Raw genomic sequence first — 20,110 nt, forward strand, 5'->3', positions numbered from 1 at the left:
TTGTCCTCACACACTGCCTCGGGTCTGTACAAGTGTTGGAAACAGCTGGACTGATAACTAACAACAGTGTGAGAAACATGATGGAGGTAACTTGGATGATAAACAAGTTCTCAACAAAGTATTGCTGTCCTAGGGTGGCAATATGGCTTTGTTAATTTGAGATGTGTTTCTTGTGTGCTTATGTCTGGGCTTAAGTGTGCCCTTTCACAGCTTTGGGAGGGAGGCAGAGAACAGTAAGGTGGTCCCTGTCTAAAGGCAAGTCACTTTACAAATCAAAGCATTATGAAATGTGGGATGAGGTGAACACATCATCTGTGGGTGTCTGTTGTGAATCTGTCACTCTAGATGGTGCCAGCCATGGATGTGGAGCTTGCAGGCATTGCTGGGCTGGGTGGCAAGTGCAGGCTGCAGAAGACAGCAGTGCAGGCTTGGAGGACATTGGCCTAGGGTTAGTTTTGGCTTTGCAAGGGTGCAAACCCCTGGCTGACTCCAGCAGCAGACACATCCTGAGCAGCAGCAGCAGCCCTGCACAGGGGATTTGCACTCCCTGGATCTCTTAGGTCCATCTGCCAGGCCAAGCACTGTGTTGGTGACAGGCACAAGCTGTTTGGCCACCCACGGTGTTGCCAGCGAGGAGCTAGATGAAGGGGCAATGCCCCAGAAGAATCCTGTACAGTCTAAGCAGTAGCAGGGCATCATGCTGCATCCTCCAGCCTTCCCCTCTGACAGTCAGGGCAGCCAGGGAGCTGCACGCAGCTTGAGAGAAAAGGGACACATTTTTACCAGAGATCAGTTGCAGCCCAGAGACAGAAAGAACATTTTATTCTTGCCATTTTCACACTCAAGAGGCCACATCTGATCTACATTAGATCCCCTCCTTCCCTTCTGACTGAACCTAGAGACTGTGCCAAGGCACATCCTAGGCCAAAATCTGTCCCTAGCCCAGGAGCCTCATATGTTTTCACTTCCAGTTCTGCAGACTGCTAAAAGCAGGAGTATTCATAAGCAAGAGAAGAGCCTGGACTGTTAGATGGTTATGCTTTGCCTTTCAAGCCAAGGGTGTCTCAATTTGCCAAGAAATATGTGGGCTCTGCTGAGCTCCTGTGACAGGGCAGGGGCTGTGCTGCCTGGGTTAGTACCATGCACAGGACAGACAGAGCCCATGGGAAACAATGGAAGCATTTCTGTTCAGGCCAGTAGGCTCAGAACCAGGCTTCTGTCAGTAGCCCCCTCCTCGGATCTCCCAGTTGCCCCCCCAGTCTGATTCCCAGGGGGAGTGGTGCTGCTCTGCATCTCTCTGGCATAAAAACAGGAGGTGCTCAACTGCTTCCCACTGCTCACTCATGCTCAAAGAACTCATGGCAAGCAGCAGTGACCATCGCAACGAAGGCTACAAACTCCTGGAAGTCACACTCTGAATCCCCGTCACTGTCCAGTGCCTCCATCACTTTGTCCACAGTCTCCTGGTCTTTGATCTCCTGAAAGGAGAGAAACAGGCAGAGAAAGTAGGGAAGGATCTAAGCAAGGCCCAGACAGTAAAGTGTCCCTGACGGAGCACTTTAAACACACTGCTACATACAATCCCAGAATGATTTGGATTGGGAGAGGCCTTAAAGGTCACCCAGTTCCAAACCCCCTACCATGGGCAGAGACACTTCCCTCTAGACCAGGTCGCTCCAAGCCCCATCCAACCTGGGATTCAACCTTTCCAGGGATGGGGCAACCTGGGACAGTGTCTCACCACCCTCACATTAAAAAAAAAGTCTTCCTAATACCTAACCTAATTCAATTCTTCCAGTTTAAAGCCATTCCCCCTTGTCTTTCTCACTCCATGCCTTTGTCTAATGTCCCTCCCCAGTTTTCCTGTAGCCCCTTCAGGTACTGGAATGTGCTCTAAGGTCTCCCTGGAGCCTTCTCTTCTCCAGGCTGAACAACCCCAGCTCTCTCAGCCTGTCTCCATAGCAGAGCTGCTCCAGCCCTCAGATCATCTTCAAGACCTCATTGGGCTTTCCCCAAGAGCTCCGTGTCTTTCCTGTGCTGGGCAATTGCTTCCCATGGGAGGCAGAGCTTGTGGAGCTGCTCAGCACACCTCCCCGAGCCCACCCTGGGGTGCTGTGGGGAAGGCAATACTTACACCAAGGAAATGGGTCAGCTCATTATTAATAAGCTCCTTCAGTTCTGATTTCTTCAGCTTGTGCTTGTCTCCCTCCTTTCCCGAGTACTGGTGGAAGGCATCGATGATGGCAACCATGGCCTTCTCCAGCTCAGACATGGTCACAGCTTGGCCCTGAGGTGCAGGTGAGTGATGGGTACATTAGCTTCAGCTGTGCCTCTTGTTCTATAACTGCAGCCACCCTGGAGCTCTCACCATGCAGACCCTGTGCTCAAAACATGCTGCTGAAAAGCATGGCTGAGCTCTCCCTCCAGCAAGGAAGATCCTGGGAGAACCTTGGCTCTGCCTCTGGGACCTCGAGAGGAAAGGAGTATCCAGTATGGGACTGGACTGTGCTGGGAGCTCACACATCCCCTCGGACTGACTTTTCCCTCTGACTGAGTTTTCCCTCTGTGTGGACCTTGGTGGTGAGCAGGCAGCACAACTCTGGCTCTTGGTTCCCACTGCTTAACCCATTGCTTAGTTGTCCGTGCTTGGGAGAGGGGCAGCAGGGCTTTCAGTTCTGCACACAGAGCTTTGGAAAGATTTTTACTGCCCCCTCTGTCACAGGCCTCTGCCTTTCCTGCCTGCAGGCAGGTCACCCCCTGGGCACCAGAGCAACCTGCAGCCCCGTTTGGATGACAAAATTAGAGCTCCAACATCCCTGTTCCCACCCGTGCTCTGGATACCCTCTCCTGGACATTAATTGGTATTGCAGCACTTACTGCAGAACCAAAATATGGGGGGAGGGGAGAGATGCAAAACCACCTTCCCAAAAGACTAAATCTCATCCCATGGCCTGGCTCTTCACCTGACACCCTTCCCCATGCAGCCGTCGATGTCCAAGCCACAAGACTGTCTCCAAACAGGTAGGAAAGTTCCCAAAGTTCTTCATGCGTGCATCCTAACAGCCCTTTGCATGCTTCTACCCTGCCCATGCCAAGCTGAGGAGTGTCCCGGCTCCACGCTGCAGTGGCAGAACTCAGAGCTGCTCTGCTGCCCCCGGGCCGCCCCTCCCACGGCAGCAGCCCCCCTGCTCCAGCAGCCCCCACTGCTCCAGCATCACCCGTCCCAGCAGCCCCCCCTGTCCCAGCAGCCCCCCAGCAGCCCCCCCCCCCCCGCCCCAGCAGCCCTCCCCCTGTCCCTGTCCCCCCCGTGCCTCAGCAGCTCCCCCTCCCTCCCCCCGCCCCAGCAGCCATCCTCTTCCAGCAGACCCCCCCTGCCCCAGCAGCATCCCCTCCTCCAGCAGCCCCCTCGGTCCCGCATTCCCCCCCCGGTCCAGCATCCCCCCCTGTTCTAGCAGCCCCCCTGTTCCAGCATCCCCACTGCCCCAGCATCCTCGCTGCCTCTCTCACCTCCCTGGGGGTGTCGGGGCTGTAGCCGTGTGCTCGGGCACCCATGGGACTCGGGGGCTTTTTATCCTGGGGGGCGGAGATGCCAATGGCCGCTGGAGGCGGAGCTGTGCGGATCCCGGCACTGCCCAGCCCTGCACACAGGGGAACATTGACTCGCCAGCAGCCCACGGCCGTGGATGTGGGTGCAGTTGTGAAGAAAGCCACCATTGTGTGTCAAAAAAAAAATAACTGGTCAGTCAACAGGAGAGCCAAGGTTGAAGCTGTCTTCTATGACTGGTGTGGCCTGTTTCCATCTGTGCCTTTTCCACTGCAGCACGGGGTCAGTGGACACTTTATGTCTTGAGCTGTTGCTGAATTTCGGAGTAGGTCACCACTGTTACCAAGAAGAAATTTGAGCAATACCCGTGACTGAGAGCCCAGAAGTGTCATTTTATTGCCACAGTCAACTACTGTGGAGAAATTTGTGGGATATGAGTCTTACATGTATTTCTGTGGGTTAGGATGAAGGCCTGGATGTCTTCAAAGATGTCCCTATGAAGAGGCAAGAGCAAGTTGCTCAACAAACACAGTTCCTCTGTCTCCAAAGCTCACATGGATGCTATCACTGAGGCAACACCCATCAAGTTACTTTAGTTTTCCCAGTACCAATCTGCAAGAAACCCATCCACACAGATCATTCCCTTACATCAGGTTTTGAAAGCTTTTGTTACAGCTTCAAAAAGAGGTTTGGGAAAAATTAATTTCCCTAGTGTTAAGCTTGAGTATGTTGAATCTAAATGCAGACCTGACCACTGAAGTTCTCACATCTGTGGCACTGAACTGCAGCAGGTATCCATGTTCTCACTGGGCTGGCAGGGATAGGGACTGTGCTTTTAGGCAGTGGTGTTTCTTGTGCTGAGGTAGTTTGTCAGCAATATTGCAATACTCTGGTTTTTTCCAAGGATATTCATGTTCACTTCAGAGCTGGCTATAAATGGGGCTCTGTCAGCAGAAAAGAAATTGTATTTTTCTCTGGCAATAGCAATTTGATCTGGTAGATAGCTTAGCTCAGTCATTAGCTAAGAAATGCCTCAAAGCACACCATTGATTTGCTGGAGCATGTCCAAAGAAGAGGAACAAAGCTGGTGAAGGGTCTGGAGTACAAGTCTTATGAGGAGCAGCTGAGGGAATTTGGATTGTTTAATCTTGAGATAAGCAGGCTGAGGTGAGACCTTGCTCTCTACAGCTACCTGGAAGGAGATTGGAGTGAGGGGGGCATCAGTCTCTTCTCCCAAGTAACAAGTGTATGGACAAGAGGAAATGACCTCAGGTTGTGCCAGGGGAGGTTCAGATTGGATATTAGGAAAAATTTCTTTGTGGAAAGAATGATCAGACGCTGGCTGCTCAGGGTACTGATGCAGTCACCATCCCTGGAGATGTTAAAAAACCTGCATGGATGTAGCACCTGAGGACATGGTTTAGTTGGCTGGTGGTGTTGGGCTGATGGGTGGACTTGATGATCTTAGAGGCCCTTTCCAATCTTAATGCTTCTTTGATTCTGTGATATCTTGTCCTAGCATGGCCTCATTAAATTATTTCCTGATGCCAATCCTGAAAGTGACTTTTTCTTAAAATGGAACAGAAATTTAGCATTTGGCAGATCAAGACCTGAACAGTCTTAAAGTTCTCTTTCCTGCTTCTTCTTACTGTCCATTTCACCTCAAGTAATTTTGACTTCTGTGTTTTTCAGAGAGCAGTCTGGAATGATCTGCTGCACTGGCTGGTGGGTGGGAAGGAGCAGCAGGACCAGGACTGATGTTTCTAATGAAACAGAAGATTTTACAGAGCCCCAGGCCAAGCAAAACACTTCAGCATTCTGCCTGCCTCCCTCTACCCAGCAAAACACAATGTGGGCTCTTCACAGCAGGCTTAGGGAGAAAAGCCAGTGGATTTCTTTGTCTCCCTGGTGTGTGTGGCACCAGGCTCTGCCAGACCACGAGACAAAGGCTTGGCAGTCATTGAACTGGAGAAAGGAAGTAATGAAAGGAGAGGAATTTAGGGTGGGAGGGGGCAGAAGCTGCTTTTGCCTGCATGGGACTGTGCTCCCCATCCCAACACACAGAGATTCCCCAGCTCTCTGATATGGTCCCTGTGTCCATTTCTGAACTTGCATCAGCCAGAGGTGAGCTGAAGTCCTCACAGGAAGCCTTGAATGATGCCTAGAAGCAGAAACACCAAGACACAGCTGGGAACTGAGCTGGTACTTGGGGCAGTTGTTGGAGAGAGATGATGGGCCCAGTTTAGTGCCCTGCACATAGGTCCAGAGGGTGATGCCTGCCCCAGGAGGGACCTGCAGCAAATTCTCTGGAGTTGAAAACACTGTGGTGCAATTTTTACTCCAGCAGCATAACAAAGGTTTCCAGGTAAGGTCCTGTGAAATGAGCTTCAGGTGCTGGACTGCAGTAAAACAGGAGAAGTTGCTTCTTTTAAAAGTTGTGGTGGGTTTTGTTTTTTTTAGGTTTCCTTTCTTGGAACACCTTCAGCTCCTAATGTCTTTGACAGGCAGAGCACTCACAAGCAACAAGAACAGAGCATTATCCTGGCTGCTGTGGTCTGAACTTCAGACACATAAATGCTGAAATAAAAATAATGCCCATGAGTTTGGCAGTTGTTTAAAAAGAACAGTTTCATAAATTAAACAGAATTTCTGAGGCAGGCAGGTTGTACAGAGGCAGAAGAAATGAACTCAATCTTGCCACTTTAGGCAAATATTAGTATTAATTATTTGGAGATTTTGGCACTGGAGATGCCTACACAAGACTCATGTCAGGCATAGCCATTATGACTTTTTTTCTGCTTAATCCAAAAATAAACAACAGGCCATTAGTCCCTAAATACAGTACCCATCTGAGTGAACTTCTGCAGATGCCTTTGCTCATTTAAGCTGTGCAAGGAAGCGACACAGCTCTTCCTAATGAGGACTGGTGGTATGAGATGTGTATCAGAGACTTTGTTCCTTTGCTGTGCCACCCCCAGGAGGGCTCCAGCACCAGAAGTTGTTCTGGCAAAATTCTGCTGAACGCAGCCAGGGCTGAATCTGTGTGTGATGTAACTGTGCCAGCACTGAGCTCTGGGAAATGCTGGTGACTGGTGACTGTCCACCAACTGGATTTAACTCCATTTCCACAGCTCTTTGGACCCAGCCATCCAGCCAGTTTTTACTCAGCAAAAAGTACAGCAGTATAAGCCATGGGCAGTCAGTTTCTCCAGGAGAATGCTATGGGGAACACTGTCAAGGACTTTTCTGAAGCCCAGGTAAATGTCTACTCCATTGGGCGTGTGTCCATCTGTGCCTGACACTGCCACGAGTTGCTGTTCTTGCTGTTCGTCACCTTCTACCCTTTAACTTCTCTCCTTCGCTGATGGGCACCCCCAAAATTGTCACCTCCCTCGGAGCTGTGCACCAGCCTGCAAGGGACTCTGGTAGGAGGGGAAGCTCACCACTTTTTCATTTAAATTAAAGTGTGTTTAATGCCGCTGGTGGCTGCCGGGGCTGGCAGAAGACTTTTGAGCAACGCCCTGAGATGAACAACAGGTACATGCAGGGAGAAGTTTCCACTGCCCCCCTGACAGAAGGGCGGTGTCGGCGCTGCTGGCTGGGTGACAACCGGGTGAGGCCACCGCTATACCCCAAGGCCCTTTGACTCGAGGGCAGGGCACGCCCCGGGACCTGGCACTGCTCCCCCGGTGGGCACCAGGGTGGCGGCGGTGGCGGAGAGGGGACAGCGGGGGACAAGAGGGGACAGCGGGGGGACCGCGGAGCGCCCCCACACCCACGGCGCACCTGGGGGCGGGGCTTAGTGCATGTGGGCGTGGTCCGTTATCCATAAGGGGCGTGGCTTATGTTGGGGGCGGGGTTATCGTCCCTGCTCCGCCGCCCCATTGGCTGCCGCCCGTGGGGCGATGTCGGCTCAGGGCGGTGCGGTCCGGTCCGGTCCCGGAGCGTATGGGTTCTGGGACGGGAGCGGGGACGGGAACGGCGATGGCGGCGGCAAGCGGGTGAGTGAGTGCCGGTGTGGGGGTGAGGGGCCGAGCGGGGGTGGCGGTGGAGGGGCGGCTGAGCTGAGCATCCCCGTCCCCGCAGGGCGGTGCGGCGGCGCGGCGGCCCGAGGCGGACGGAGGCGGCCACGGAGCTGCCCGCCTGGCGACTGCTCTGCGAGGGCGGGCGGCAGCGCTGGCGCTACCTGGGCGACGGAGATGATGGCGATGGCGAGCGGCGGGCACAGTCGGCGCTGGAGGAGCACAGCCTCGGGCTGGACACGGTGCGGGGCGGGGTCCGGGCGGCTGGGGTGCGGGGCCGGAGATACCCCCGGCTTAGGAGCTGTCTTCCCGCAGGACGAGGCGCTACCGCCCGGGCCGGCGGCTGGCACGGCCCCGGAGGCTGCCCTCAAGGGGATGCGGTTCTACGCTGCCCTGCAAGCCGAAGACGGGCACTGGGCGGGCGACTACGGCGGGCCCCTCTTCCTCTTGCCAGGTAGGCTTGGCGGGGTGCTTGGCCGGAGCGGGCTGGGTGTGTGGAGTTTGGCTGCAGAGCAGCCTCTCGGATCTTCTAGGGCTCCTCATCACCTGCCACATCGTCAAGATCCAGCTGCCAGAAGGGGTTCGGAAAGAGATGGTGCGGTACCTGCGCTCCGTGCAGCTCCCAGACGGAGGCTGGGGCTTGTGAGTAGCTACCAGCTGCATCTGCTACTGATGGCACCTCCAAGGTCCAGCACTTACAGCTGCTGTCAAATCTGGTCAGGCTTGGGGAGAGGGACTTGGCAACTGTGACAGCTCTGGGTGGCCAGGATTGCTTGTGTACACTCCAAGTACACCTTGTGCCACAGAAATGCATCCATCCCACCTGTGGGGCTGCATCCCAAAAGCATTGTGTGTGACAGGGTAGGGCAGAGCAATGTTTCTCCTGGAGTTTAGTTGAGTCTCCCCTTTTCTGCAGTCACCCCCAGCATCCCACTTTGCCCCAACAAAGCCAGACCCATGCAGTGAGTGGGTTGTGTCTCACTAATGGCTTACACTGGCTCTGTGTTTGCATGCAACAGGCATGTGGAAGACAAATCAACAGTGTTTGGCACAGCACTCAACTACGTAGCCCTGAGGATCCTGGGGCTCGGACCAGATGACCCTGATATGGTGCGGGCCCGTGTCAACCTGCACAGCAAAGGTCAGCTCCTCTGTGCCTGGCACAGTGACCGTGGGGTGGGTACAATGGTGAGAGATGTGAGGGCTGTGAGGAACATGGAGGGTTGCTGGGTACTGAAGGAGCTGGGTCTCTTTAGTCTGGAGAAGGTGGATCTTACCAACACTTATCAATACTTAAAGGGTGGGTGTCAGGAGGATGGGGCCGGTGTTTTTTCAGTGGTGCCCAGTGACAGGACAAGAGCTAACAGGCACAAACTTGAACATAGGACGTTCCATCTGAACATGAGCAGGAACATTTTTACTTTGAGGATGGCAGAGCACTGGGACAGGCTGCCCAGAGAGGTGGTGAAGTCTTGGTCTCTGGAGACGTTTGAAACCTGCATGGATGCAAGTGAACTTCTCTAGGTGAACCTGCCTTGGCAGAGAGGTTGGACTAGATGATCTCCAGGGATCCCTTCCAACCCCAAACATGCTGTGATTCTGTGAACTGTTGCTCTTGCTTGCCCCTTTCATGGCATCTGCATTTTCAGTTAAGGATGGGAAAATGTGTTGCATTTTTGCCTGCTTGCCCTTTTCTGAGATGTGTCCCAGCCTGAGTGGTACACTCCGAAACATGGGGAGAAGTGGACACTGCAGTGAGGCAGAAATCAAGGAGCTGGTGTGGTCATGTTAATGCTGAAAGCTGCTCTCTCTATAGGAGGTGCTGTGGGAATCCCTTCGTGGGGGAAGTTTTGGCTGGCTGTCCTGAATGTTTACAGCTGGGAGGGGATGAACACACTTCTCCCGGAGATGTGGTATGTGCAGAGGCAGAGGGGCTTGTCAGTCCTGCCACCAGAGCTCTCTCAGGAGCTGGTGTTTGTTGGAATAACTCCATTTATGCCCTGGAACTGGGTGTGCCCTTGTTGTTTGTCAGCTGGGAGACCAGCAGCAAGGCCAGCCAGAGGGTGGGTGGCACCAAGGGGAGATGGCAGAGCTCAGGCCTTTGTCCATGGGGTAGCTGATACATCCATGTGCTCTCTGACTGCCATCAGTTATCTTCTGCTCTTGTGGCCAGCTAGAACTGGGCTCTAGCAGTACAAGACAGCCACATGTAAGGGTGCCAGCTCTAAGCCTCTCTTGTACACTGCCAAATAACTCAGAGGGCCACTGGGTGCCAGAGAGGTAAAGTGTATACATTTTCCCTGGGGGCTACCAGGCGCTGCACAGGACCAAGGGCTGCTGGCCTCTGCCTTCAAAGTCAGGTGGGGAAGAGGGGGACCCCTGAAATGACTTCTCTCTGAGCTCAGGGTACTGCCAGCCCTGTGGCAGCTGGGCCAGGAGCTGTGTCTGCTGATGATGTTGAGGAAGACCTGAGTGAGAGCAGGCTGTGTGTAGATTCCCCTCTCTTCTCCCTCAGCTGTACCACCAGTAGCAGCAGGAGGCTTGGTACAGGGGATATGGAAAGACACATCCTGCTCCAGGCATCCCCTTGTCACCACATCATCTCTCAGTCCTCCTTGCTCCTCACTGTAGCACCTTTTCTGTTGGGAACAGGCTGCTTCCAACGTGGTTCCCAGCCCACCCGTCCCGGCTCTGGTGTCACTGCCGCCAGGTTTACCTCCCCATGAGCTACTGCTACGCCGCGCGCCTGGTGGCAGAGGAGGATGAGCTCGTACGGAGCCTGCGGCAGGTAAGGAGCTGATCCCGGGGGAACCCACTGACAAGGACATGTGGCTTCCTTGAGCCAGCTTTGTCCTTTTGAGCCAGCAAAAGTGACAGCTCTCAGACCTGCACAGTCTCCCTGTCCAGGAGGTGGAGCCAGCATCCAGTAGGAAGCTGCCCCTAGGTGCCTGCTCCTCGCTTTCCAGGCTGAAACCCTTTGTTTTCTTGTGGCAGGAGCTGTATGTGCAAGACTATGCCAGTATAGATTGGCCATCCCAGAGGAACAAAGTGGCTGCTTGTGATGTGTACACCCCACACAGCTGGCTGCTGGGGGTGGCCTATGGTGAGTGCTGGTGATGCTACCTGGGGTGGGAGGGCCATGGTCACCTGAGCTGGTGGGAGTGGAACTGAAGCTGCCTTGTACCATGGGGACTCTTTAGGGTCTACTGCCAACTACCAGTGCATGCCCTGAAGCTGTGATGGAGACATCAATTGTGTGAGCCTGGGACTTCTCCCTCTCTGAGAGCATGTGCCCAGGTTCTTGGGCCACTCTGAGGCAGAGGAATTACTGTGCTATCCTCAACTGGTTGTTACCAGAGCAGTGGGACACCCTGCCACTGGAAATAAAGCTGGCCACATGGCTTGGTCTTTCATTGTGTGTCCCTTTCTTCTCATTGCAGGCATCATGAATGTGTATGAAGCCCACCACAGCTCCTACCTGAGGCAGCGAGCCATCACTGAGCTGTATGACCACATCAAAGCTGATGACAGGTTCACCAAGTGCATCAGCATCGGGCCGGTAGGACCCTTGCTGTTGATCTTTTAAAAATCTTGCTCCTTGCTCTTTAGGGACAAACTTGTGCCCTACTCAGCCATGCTGAGTGATGCCATTGACGGGGCTGTCAATATCAGGCCCAGGACCATCTCTTAATAGCTTTGTGCTGGGTGGGGGGGATATATGTCTCAGACTGGAAGATGCTGCATCCAGAGTAGTGACCGTGTTGCTCTTGGCAGATTTCCAAGACAATCAACATGCTGGTTCGATGGTATGTGGATGGGAAGGACTCCCCAGCTTTTCAGGAGCATGTTTCCAGGATCTCTGACTATCTCTGGTAAGTGCAGAGCGTGAGCCACCTGGCACAGCACAGGACTCTGATCCCTGGGGATGAGCACCTTGTGGCTCCCTGCCCTCTCCCTGGCACTCGCACTGCAGCACTGTCCTCTCTTCTCCTACAGGCTGGGTCTTGATGGCATGAAGATGCAGGTGAAGTGCTGCAGGAGACTGGCTGTGACTGAGAGGGTCACAGGGCTGTGACTGCCCCTGGCATACTGGGGCAGCCCATGGAATAATGGGATAGTTTGTTCACCCTAGGTGTGAGGCTCTGGCATCTGGCTTTTGGTGCCTGGTGGCCTTGTCTGTCCCACTGCCACTTTTCCTGGCTGTGCTAGGAGTGAGAGGTGTCCATCCTGCTAATTTGTTTCTCTGTGGCTGTGAGCAGAGGAGGCTCAAGGCCTCCTTCCCCACAGGTTCTGCAAGAAGGGAAGGAGAAAGATAGGCCCCTGGTATTCCCTGTAGTCTTAGCTGTGCTTGTGTCATAGCCATTGTGTCCCTCTGCTCCTCGCCACCTCTCCTGTCCTGGCAGAGAGGTGGACAGCTGCTTCAGCCTGCTCTGGGCATATCCAGAACCTCTGTGCCAGCACATCAGCTAGGATGCTGGAGGACATAAAACTGTAATATGGAGTTAGGGGAGCTCATGGGGTAGTGCAGGAGGGATACGCTGCCCCCTGCACCCTAAAGCTGGGTCAGGCTGCTGCCAGCACGTGCCTCTCACTGACCACATTCTCTCTTCCAGGGTACAAATGGATCCCAGCTCTGGGATACTGCCTTTGCCATCCAAGCCTTCTTGGAGGTAACACTGCCTTGGTAAAAGACTCTCTCTTGGCACGTCCTTGAGTTCCAGCAGCTCCTGCTGTGCATCCATCCCCTTCTTTGCTACTTCTGGCATTGCATCTTGTGACTGAGCCAGGCACAGAGTCCCAGACTGGTTTGGGTGGGAAGGGACCTTAAAGATCATATAGTTCCAACACCCCTGCATGGGCAAGGACACCTTCTACTAGACCAGGTTGTTCACACATGTCTTCCCCCATTCAGTGGGGACATTGTAGAGATCTCCTTCTTCCCTCCATGGGGGCAGAGGCAGCTATGGTGGGCATGCTTTTTGGAGGGTGTTTGACAGCCCTGGCAAGCCCCAAACCTGATCATGCAACTATCACCCTGGGTGCTGCCAGCAGCAGTTGTTGGTTCAGCTCTCACTGTAGAGGTTTGTGATGGAAAGGGTCAGCAGGGAGTTGCCACAACTCCATGCTGACTGTGCACCCCTGTTTCTAGGCAGAAGCCCAGAAGATGCCTGAATTTGTGTCCTGCCTCCAAAATGCCCATGAGTTCCTCCGGTTCACACAAGTAAGTGGAACCAGTTGGTAGTGTCTTTGTGCTGGCTCTGTAGACTTGGCTGCTTTTCAGAGTCCTGTTGGATGTATCTGATGCTTTCTGAAGAGCTCTTCTGAAGGGCTTAATTGGCAAAGTCCTAGGTATAGCCTCCTGTTTTTTGTTCCTTGTTGCTGGGAACCATCTTTGCATCTTGGAGAGGCCCTTGGAGAGTCCCAGAGGTGTTTGGGTTGGTTTCCTAGACTAAGAGAGACTGGAGAAATAAGACCTTAGACTTCTTTTCCCTTTGTCCTGACTGGTGCCTACACATTTGAGGTAACCTTCTGAGAGACCAAGGCTGGTGTCTACGTGAGCTCATTGTCACCATCAACTTGGTGCAGATGCAGTCATAAGTCTTGCTCATGATGCTGCCAATGGGAGCACTGAAAGCAGGTTGCTCCCTGTCAGGAAAGCACCCAAGAGGGGACTTCAGCAACTCTTGATGAAACCAGGGCAAAATATGATTTCTTTTCAGCACTCCTTGCTCCAGAGCTGACTTCTTTCCCTGTCTGCCTCCCTCAGTAGCGGACAGGTGGCACCAAGCCCCACATGGTTCTGCATCTATGATGGTTTCAGCCTTTGGTCCTGCAGCCAGGCACCTGCAACGTGCATTCACTTGTTTTTTTGACTTCTGCAGATCCCAGAGAACCCACCCGACTACCAGAAATATTATCGCCATATGAACAAGGTACAGTGGCTGGAACTGCTCTCTGAAGAACTTGTGAATGGGGCAGGGATTTGGCCAGAGGGGATGGGAATGAAGGGCAGTACCTCCCACCCTTACAAGGACAGAAGAGGTCAGGAGAAGGTGCTGAGCCCTTCTGACCTCTTTCCAGGGTGGCTTCCCCTTCAGCACTCGAGACTGTGGCTGGATCGTAGCAGACTGCACAGCAGAGGGACTGAAGTCAGTGATGCTACTGCAGGAGAAATGTCCCTTCATAACCAAGCTTGTCCCTCCTGAGCGCCTCTTTGATGCTGTGAATGTGGTGAGTGCTGTAGACATGAGGGCTGAGGAAAATGTGGGCAGCCAATTTGAGCTAAATGAAGTCAAGACCCCATGAGTTGTTAGATCACAGAATCAGCCAGGTTGGAAATGACCTCTGAGATCATCAAGTCCAACCCTTGATCCACTAGCACTGTGGTTACTAGACCAGATAGTAGATCTGGTATAATTAAGGTGGTACAGAGCCCGTGTCCCACTACAGCAGCTGCACTCACTGTGATGTGGTGCTACACGTGTGACATAATGCAATGTGGTTGTCCAGATTGGTCCTACCTGTCAGTGTGGGCTGGGCTGTCTACCAACCTCATGGACTGCTGGGTCTGACATTGTCATCACACCTAGCTTGGCACCAGCCTGGGGCAGTGCTGCCTGTGAGCCAGTCTCAGCCCCTCTCTCTGCTTCTCTGGGCAGTTGCTGAGCATGAGGAACTCAGATGGAGGCTTTGCCACGTATGAAACCAAGCGAGGAGGCCACTTATTGGAGCTGCTGAACCCCTCGGAAGTGTTTGGTAAGGGGAGCTGTTGTGGGGCTGATCATCTTGTCCAACATGAAGGGACTCAGTGGATACCTGGCTTCATCCCCCCCAGATCCTTCTGGGGAATAAGTGTACCTTGGGTCCAAAGTTGGTGGTGTGTTGGCAGAGGGTCCCCAGCAGAGGGGCCATGGCACTCATGTCCTTTGCCTGTTGGCAGGTGACATCATGATCGACTACACCTACGTGGAGTGCACATCGGCTGTCATGCAAGCTCTGAGACACTTCCATGACAAGTTTCCTGAGCACAGAGCACCAGAGATCAGGTGAGGCACTGAGATGAGAGAGAGGCTGCAGTGTCCCATCCTGCCTGCCATGGCCTTTGTTGGTCAGGAATCTTGACTGGACCTCTGCATTAGCATGGAGCAGGCTCTGTGCTGGCCTGTGGTGTGTGCACAGCTGGGATGCTGGTGATTTCTCCAAACCAGAATCACCCACAGGAGGCTGGGGCTTCCCAAGTAGCAGGGCAGAGAGTGTTTGGGGTAAGGCTGAGTGAAGATGAAGATGCCTGCCTCTTGTCTTAGCAGTTGCCTTGATCTTGCAGCCAGCAGTAAGCTGGGTCTCTTCTGTGCTGACACGAGGCAGAAAAGCACCCAACTGGTGCCCTGTTTGAGCTCCTGAACAACATGGCTGCCTGCCTGCATGCTCTAACAATGGGACCCATCAAAGCCTCAGAGGCACTGATGGATGCCCCTGGTGAAGCAGCCACTGAGTTTGAGCTGCTTCTGAAGTGGATGTCTTTTTCCTTGGCCAGAGAGACTTTACAGAAGGGCCTGGATTTCTGTCGCAGGAAGCAGCGAGCTGATGGGTCATGGGAAGGGTAAGTGGTGTTCCTGCTGCCCCTTTTTTCCTGGCTGGCAGGATCTGTGAGAAGGGCAAGTAGGGGCTGATCTTCATCTGGCTCCTATGCTTTGCTCTCCTGTCCTCTCCCTCCAGCCCAGGCTAACCTAGGACAACAGGACAAGCCCTGGGAGCGAGGGTGGCTCCAGGTCCTCTGCTCCCAGGGTGTCTGGGTGAATGTGCTGGTGCGAGTGGGTATAGTTGGGTCATAGGAGGAGAGAGGCTGCAGCTCTGTGCCTTGCTCTTCTCTTGCTGGTGTTATAGCCTGCCCCTGCCTGGGGCCTGGCACCCCTGACAGGAACACTTTCCCTTTCCTCCTAGGAGCTGGGGAGTTTGTTTCACCTACGGCACATGGTTTGGTCTGGAGGCATTTGCCAGTATGCAGCACATGTACCGTGATGGGTGAGGATGGGCTGTCTGGTTCCTCTGGCCATACCTAGCTCTTGGGTGGGGCACGACCTTGTGGCAGGGCTGGTGGGCACATGGGCTCTCTTGCCCCAGGAATAAGTCATCCCCAAAGCTGTGCATGCATTATAACCTGAGTCTTCAGCTCCAAGAATCATAGAATGGGGTTGGGGTGTTGGAAGGGACCTTAAATGTCATCTAGTCCAAACCCTTACAGGGAGTAGGGACATCTTCAACTAGATCAAGTTGCTTAGAGCACAATCAAGCCTGATCTTGAATGTCTCTAGGGATGGGGTCTTCACCACCTCTGTGGGCAACTAGGGCCAGTGTTTTACCACCCCCATAGTAAAGAACTTCCTCATGTCTAACCTCTTCTCTTCCAGCTTAAAGCCATTACCCCTTGTCCTGTCACTCCATGCCCTGGTAAAAACTCCCTCCCCAGATTTCCAGTAGCCTGTTCAGGTTCTGAATGGTGCTAAGGTCTCCCTAGAGCCAATTCTCCAGCATGAACAATCCCAACTCTTTTGGCCTGTCCCCATAGCAGAAGTGCTCCAGCCCTCGGATCATCTTCATAGTCTCCTCTGGACTCACCCCAACAGGTCTTGGGGCAGCCCTGGCCATGGTCATGGCAGAACACAGCTCCTGTTTGCACCTGGGATACAGGGATGAGCATGCAAGGACTCCCTTGTTCCCAGCCCTCTCTGATCCTTTGCCCCATCCTCACAGGGCTGCGTGCCAAGAGGTGGTCCGGGCCTGCCAGTTCCTCCTCTCCAAGCAGATGGAAGATGGGGGGTGGGGAGAGGACTTCGAGTCGTGTGAGCAGCGTGTATATGTGCAGAGTGCCACATCTCAGATTCACAACACGTGCTGGGCTCTGCTGGGACTCATGGCTGTCAGGTAGGAGCAATCCTCACCCCTTCAGGCACTGCCTGGCCCCAAGTGCTCAGTGAGGTGGCACGTGCCTCCTGGGTTTTGTGACAGGGCTTGCACATGTCTGGTGTCCTGGGGATTGTGAGGGGCTTTCCCAAAGCATGCAGCATACCTAGGACAAGATCAGAGCAGGCTGGATTTCCCCAGGCACATAGATGGGGGTTTGCAGATGGTTTGAATAAGATGGCTGACATCTCCCTCATGCTTTGCAGGTACCCTAATATTGACATTCTGGAAAGGGGCATCAAATTGTTGATTAAGAAGCAGCTGCCCAATGGAGACTGGCCTCAGGTACATCTTTCCTCTGGTCTTTCCAAAGGGGTTCCCTCATGTGGCAGATGTCCTGGGCACTGTGCAGCCATTGCAGTGGTGTGCTGTCCCTTACTGGCAGGGAATCCACATGTGCCTTTTGGTGGGGGGCTTCAGGAAGGCAATGAGCTTGGTGCCACATCCTGGAGCACAGTGTGGGCAAGTGTTATGGCCAGTGGCTGAGGGAACTGGGGGTGTTTAGCCTGGAGAAGAAGAGGCTGAGGGGAGACCTTCTCAATCTCTACTACTACCTGAACGGATGCTGAAGCAAGGAGTTGTGGGTCTATTCTCACGAGTACAAGCAACAGGACAAGAGGAAATGGCTCCAACTTGTCTTAGGGGTGGTTTAGGTTGGATATTAGAAAAAACCTTCTTCACTGAAAGGGTTATAAAATGCTGGAGTAGGCTGCCCGGGGTGGTGATGGAGTCACCATCCCTGGAGGTGTTTAAAAGATGTGTAGATGTGCTGGTTAAGCACTGGACTCAGTAGAGTTAGGTAGATGTTTGATAGGGTTAGGTTATGGTCGGATTTGATGATCTTGAAGGTTTTTTCCAACCATAATGACTCTGTGTCACACTGTGGTCCCCTGTCACCCATTCTATCTTGCTCTCTTTCTCTCAGGAGAACATTGCTGGGGTGTTCAACAAGTCCTGTGCCATCAGTTACACTGCCTACCGCAACGTCTTCCCCATCTGGACCCTGGGGCGTTTCTGCCGCCTGCATCCCCGCAGCCCCCTCGCTGGGCAGCTGCAATCCAGATCCTTGGCTGGGGCAGGGAAGAGTCTGCTGGAGACCTTGTCTGCCTGACCCCAGGACACTGCAGGTGCTGTGGCCTCTGACGTGTCCCAGATAACAGCTGATGGAGATCTTAACACATGAACCGCTGCCTCTGCCAGGGAGGAGAGTGCTGCTGTGGTGCTGCAGGGTCTCTGCTTTCTGTTGAACCTCTTCTAAAAATCCACTTTTGCACATTTTTTTCCCCCAGGTAAAAAGGTATTTTTTCCCCTGTCACTCCCTGACAGGCTGGGGAGTGAATTGCCTTTGCAGAGCAGTTTGGAGACCTCAGAGAAAGCTGCTGAGCTGGGCTCTGTTACAAGTTCAGACTCTCCTTCACCCTGGGAAGAGCCAGCCTGTGCCTCTGCCTTCCCCTTGTGCTCTCCAGGCTGCCTTCAACAGGAGGGTGGGATTTGGGGGCTCCCCGGTGCCCAGTGTTGCCGTGGGGTACACTACCCAACCTCTGCTGAGCTGGGCCATGGAAGCACTCTCTGTCCTCCCTGGGTCTGGTGGGAAAGAGGACTGTTCTGTACCCCAGCTCATAGCACCTGACATCCCCTGGGCCCCACAGGTGAAGCCACCAGCATAATTCCTGCTTTGAAAAAGGGGAAAGTGAAGCAGAAAGCACTAAGCATTGGGACACCACCTGCATCCCTGCAGGTGCCCCTTGGTCAGGCTGTGGGACAGGTGGGCATTCACATTGGGCATCCCGTTGAGCAACATGTCAATAAATTGCTAACAGTGTTGTTGCAAGTGGAATTTAACTGTATTGTGGTTCTTACGGGCTGCCTCAGGCTGTGTCCCAACCAGAGGGAACCTTGGGGGTCACCTAGCACCAGCGATGTGGACATGATCTCCACCAAAACTAAGGTATGAGCCTTTGGCTCCAGAAAAATGTAGTCAAGGCAGCAGATGCCACCCACTGCTCACGCTCATGCCAACAAGCCCTGTGTGCAGCTGCCACCACTCTCTCTTGGGCTCATCACCCACCAGGACCCCCAGCCCACACTTAAGTGATACTTCTCTCTTCCTGGTACTTAAATCATATGGGTTTGTGTTCTCATTGGGTTTTTTTGCCCGTGGAGTTGGTTGTCCTTGAACCCTTTTCCAAAAGAGTCTTCATTAGTTTCAGGAGACTGTTTTTTTCCTCAGGAAGCCAGACTTGTTGCTTCTTGAGGTCTGTGGCAGTTTGCTTTGCCAGCAGCGTGACCAGAGCCTTACCACAGAGAGCACCAACATGCCCTGGTTTCTGTGGTCAGCACAAGACAGAATCCTTGTTTCTGAACAGTGTGAAAGCTGGTTCCTGAGCAGGAGGTAGAAGTCACTGGATTTTAGGTCTTGGTGGTGCCAGAAAATGCTTTAAAGTTGTTCTGCAGCCTCCTGTGGTTTGAAGCCTGTTGGCTCTCAGTTCCTTTATTTTTTTTTTCAGGCAAGTCATTAGTTGAGCTGGGACAGTGACATGACTTTGTTGAAATGACAATCTTGGGGCACTGTAGGGGGTCATGTCTCAAAGGATAGGCTGTGCATGAGCTGGGAATCTTGGGTTCTCCATCACCCATTCCAGTTCAGCATGACAACACCTGAAGGGCTTGGATATCCCTGGGGGGTTCTGACTGTTCCCTTGTCCTGAGGAGGAGCAGGACGATCAGCCCGTGCTATCCAGCACCAGCAGGTTGTTCATGGCATATCAGGAACGAGTTCTCACCTGCAGTCATGGTTGCTACAGCTGTCACGTTGAGGAGACAGTGTTGCTCGATGGTGATGGGTACGAGGGACAGAGCCCTCAGGCAGGGTCTGCTCCTGCAGCGGGACAGGCAAAGGGACTGGCAGTGGGGCAGGCAGAGGGGGAAGGGGGAAGGAGAGGCAGGGGGGTCAGGCAGAGGAACAAGCAGATGGGCAAGCAGAGGTGCAGGCAGAGGTTCAGGCAGTGGGTCAGGAAGCAGGACAGAGAGGGGGACAGACAGAGGTACCAGCACGAGTTAAGATAAGGGGTTGGCAGCAGGACAGGCAGAGGGACAGGCAGGAGGGTCAGGCAGAGGAACCATCAGTGGGGAAGGATGGGGGACAGGCAGAGAGACCGGCAGAAGGGAATACAAGGGGTCAGGTGGTGGGGTGGGCAGAGCGGGGAAAACAGAAGCAGAGGGGCTGGCAGAGGGACCGGCGGGAAGTCAGGCAGAGCAACAGGCAGCGAGGCGAGCAGAAGAGCAGGCAGAGGGACCGTCAGGGGACAGGTAGTGGGGTAGGCAGAGGGACAGGCAGAGACACCATCAGAGGGACGGGCAGGGCGGGCAGAGGGCTTGGAAATGGGGCAGGCAGGCGGGAAAGCAGGGGTAGAGGCAGAGGGGCAGCCAGTGATGTAGCTGGAGAAGCGGGCAGAGACAGGCGGGGATTACGTGCTGCCGGCTGCGGGCACACCTGTGGCTGCGGGATTCCCTCCGCCGCCGCTTTCCCTTCGCCGTTTCGGAGCCGCGGGTTTTCCTGCCAAGCTGAAAGCGCGATCCCGGC

The 20,110-nt window shown here is 53.9% G+C and overlaps 2 protein-coding genes across 2 annotated transcripts; one reads left to right on the top strand and one right to left on the bottom strand.

Annotated features, from left to right (window-relative positions):
* Nucleotides 1-843: 843 nt before the first annotated feature.
* On the bottom strand, nucleotides 844-3,584 carry S100B (S100 calcium binding protein B). The gene is made up of 3 exons (XM_008504881.2): nucleotides 3,508-3,584; nucleotides 2,135-2,287; nucleotides 844-1,478 (listed from the first exon to the last, which is right to left on the bottom strand). The coding sequence occupies exons 1-3, from the start codon at nucleotides 3,550-3,552 to the stop codon at nucleotides 1,338-1,340; spliced, it is 339 nt and encodes a 112-aa protein (XP_008503103.2). The 5' UTR covers nucleotides 3,553-3,584; the 3' UTR covers nucleotides 844-1,337.
* A 4,052-nt stretch (nucleotides 3,585-7,636) lies between these two features.
* On the top strand, nucleotides 7,637-18,353 carry LSS (lanosterol synthase). Its single transcript, XM_030454602.1, has 21 exons — nucleotides 7,637-7,808; nucleotides 7,882-8,020; nucleotides 8,100-8,208; nucleotides 8,586-8,707; nucleotides 9,383-9,479; nucleotides 10,219-10,354; nucleotides 10,561-10,669; nucleotides 11,007-11,125; nucleotides 11,341-11,438; nucleotides 11,563-11,590; nucleotides 12,180-12,236; nucleotides 12,716-12,787; nucleotides 13,449-13,499; nucleotides 13,648-13,797; nucleotides 14,226-14,322; nucleotides 14,507-14,612; nucleotides 15,101-15,166; nucleotides 15,508-15,588; nucleotides 16,318-16,488; nucleotides 16,734-16,812; nucleotides 17,453-18,353. Exons 2-21 carry the CDS (start codon nucleotides 7,942-7,944, stop codon nucleotides 17,636-17,638), a joined length of 2,013 nt encoding a protein of 670 aa, XP_030310462.1. The 5' UTR covers nucleotides 7,637-7,808; nucleotides 7,882-7,941; the 3' UTR covers nucleotides 17,639-18,353.
* The last annotated feature ends 1,757 nt before the right edge of the window (nucleotides 18,354-20,110 follow it).

The sequence above is a fragment of the Calypte anna genome, chromosome 7 (genome assembly GCF_003957555.1).
Source record: "Calypte anna isolate BGI_N300 chromosome 7, bCalAnn1_v1.p, whole genome shotgun sequence".
Classification (NCBI taxonomy): Eukaryota; Metazoa; Chordata; class Aves; order Apodiformes; family Trochilidae; genus Calypte; species Calypte anna.

Excerpts from the sequence above, each read along its gene's own strand:
- S100B (XM_008504881.2), bottom strand. The coding sequence starts at position 3,552 with ATGGGTGCCCGAGCACACGGCTACAGCCCCGACACCCCCAGGGAG. Across the intron at positions 2,288-3,507 it reads GCCCCGACACCCCCAGGGAG|GGCCAAGCTGTGACCATGTC; the intron begins GTGAGAGAGGCA and ends CCTGCACCTCAG. Across the intron at positions 1,479-2,134 it reads AGCTGACCCATTTCCTTGGT|GAGATCAAAGACCAGGAGAC; the intron begins GTAAGTATTGCC and ends CTCTCCTTTCAG.
- LSS (XM_030454602.1), top strand. The coding sequence starts at position 7,942 with ATGCGGTTCTACGCTGCCCTGCAAGCCGAAGACGGGCACTGGGCGGGC. Across the intron at positions 13,500-13,647 it reads ATTATCGCCATATGAACAAG|GGTGGCTTCCCCTTCAGCAC; the intron begins GTACAGTGGCTG and ends ACCTCTTTCCAG. Across the intron at positions 16,813-17,452 it reads CCAATGGAGACTGGCCTCAG|GAGAACATTGCTGGGGTGTT; the intron begins GTACATCTTTCC and ends TCTTTCTCTCAG.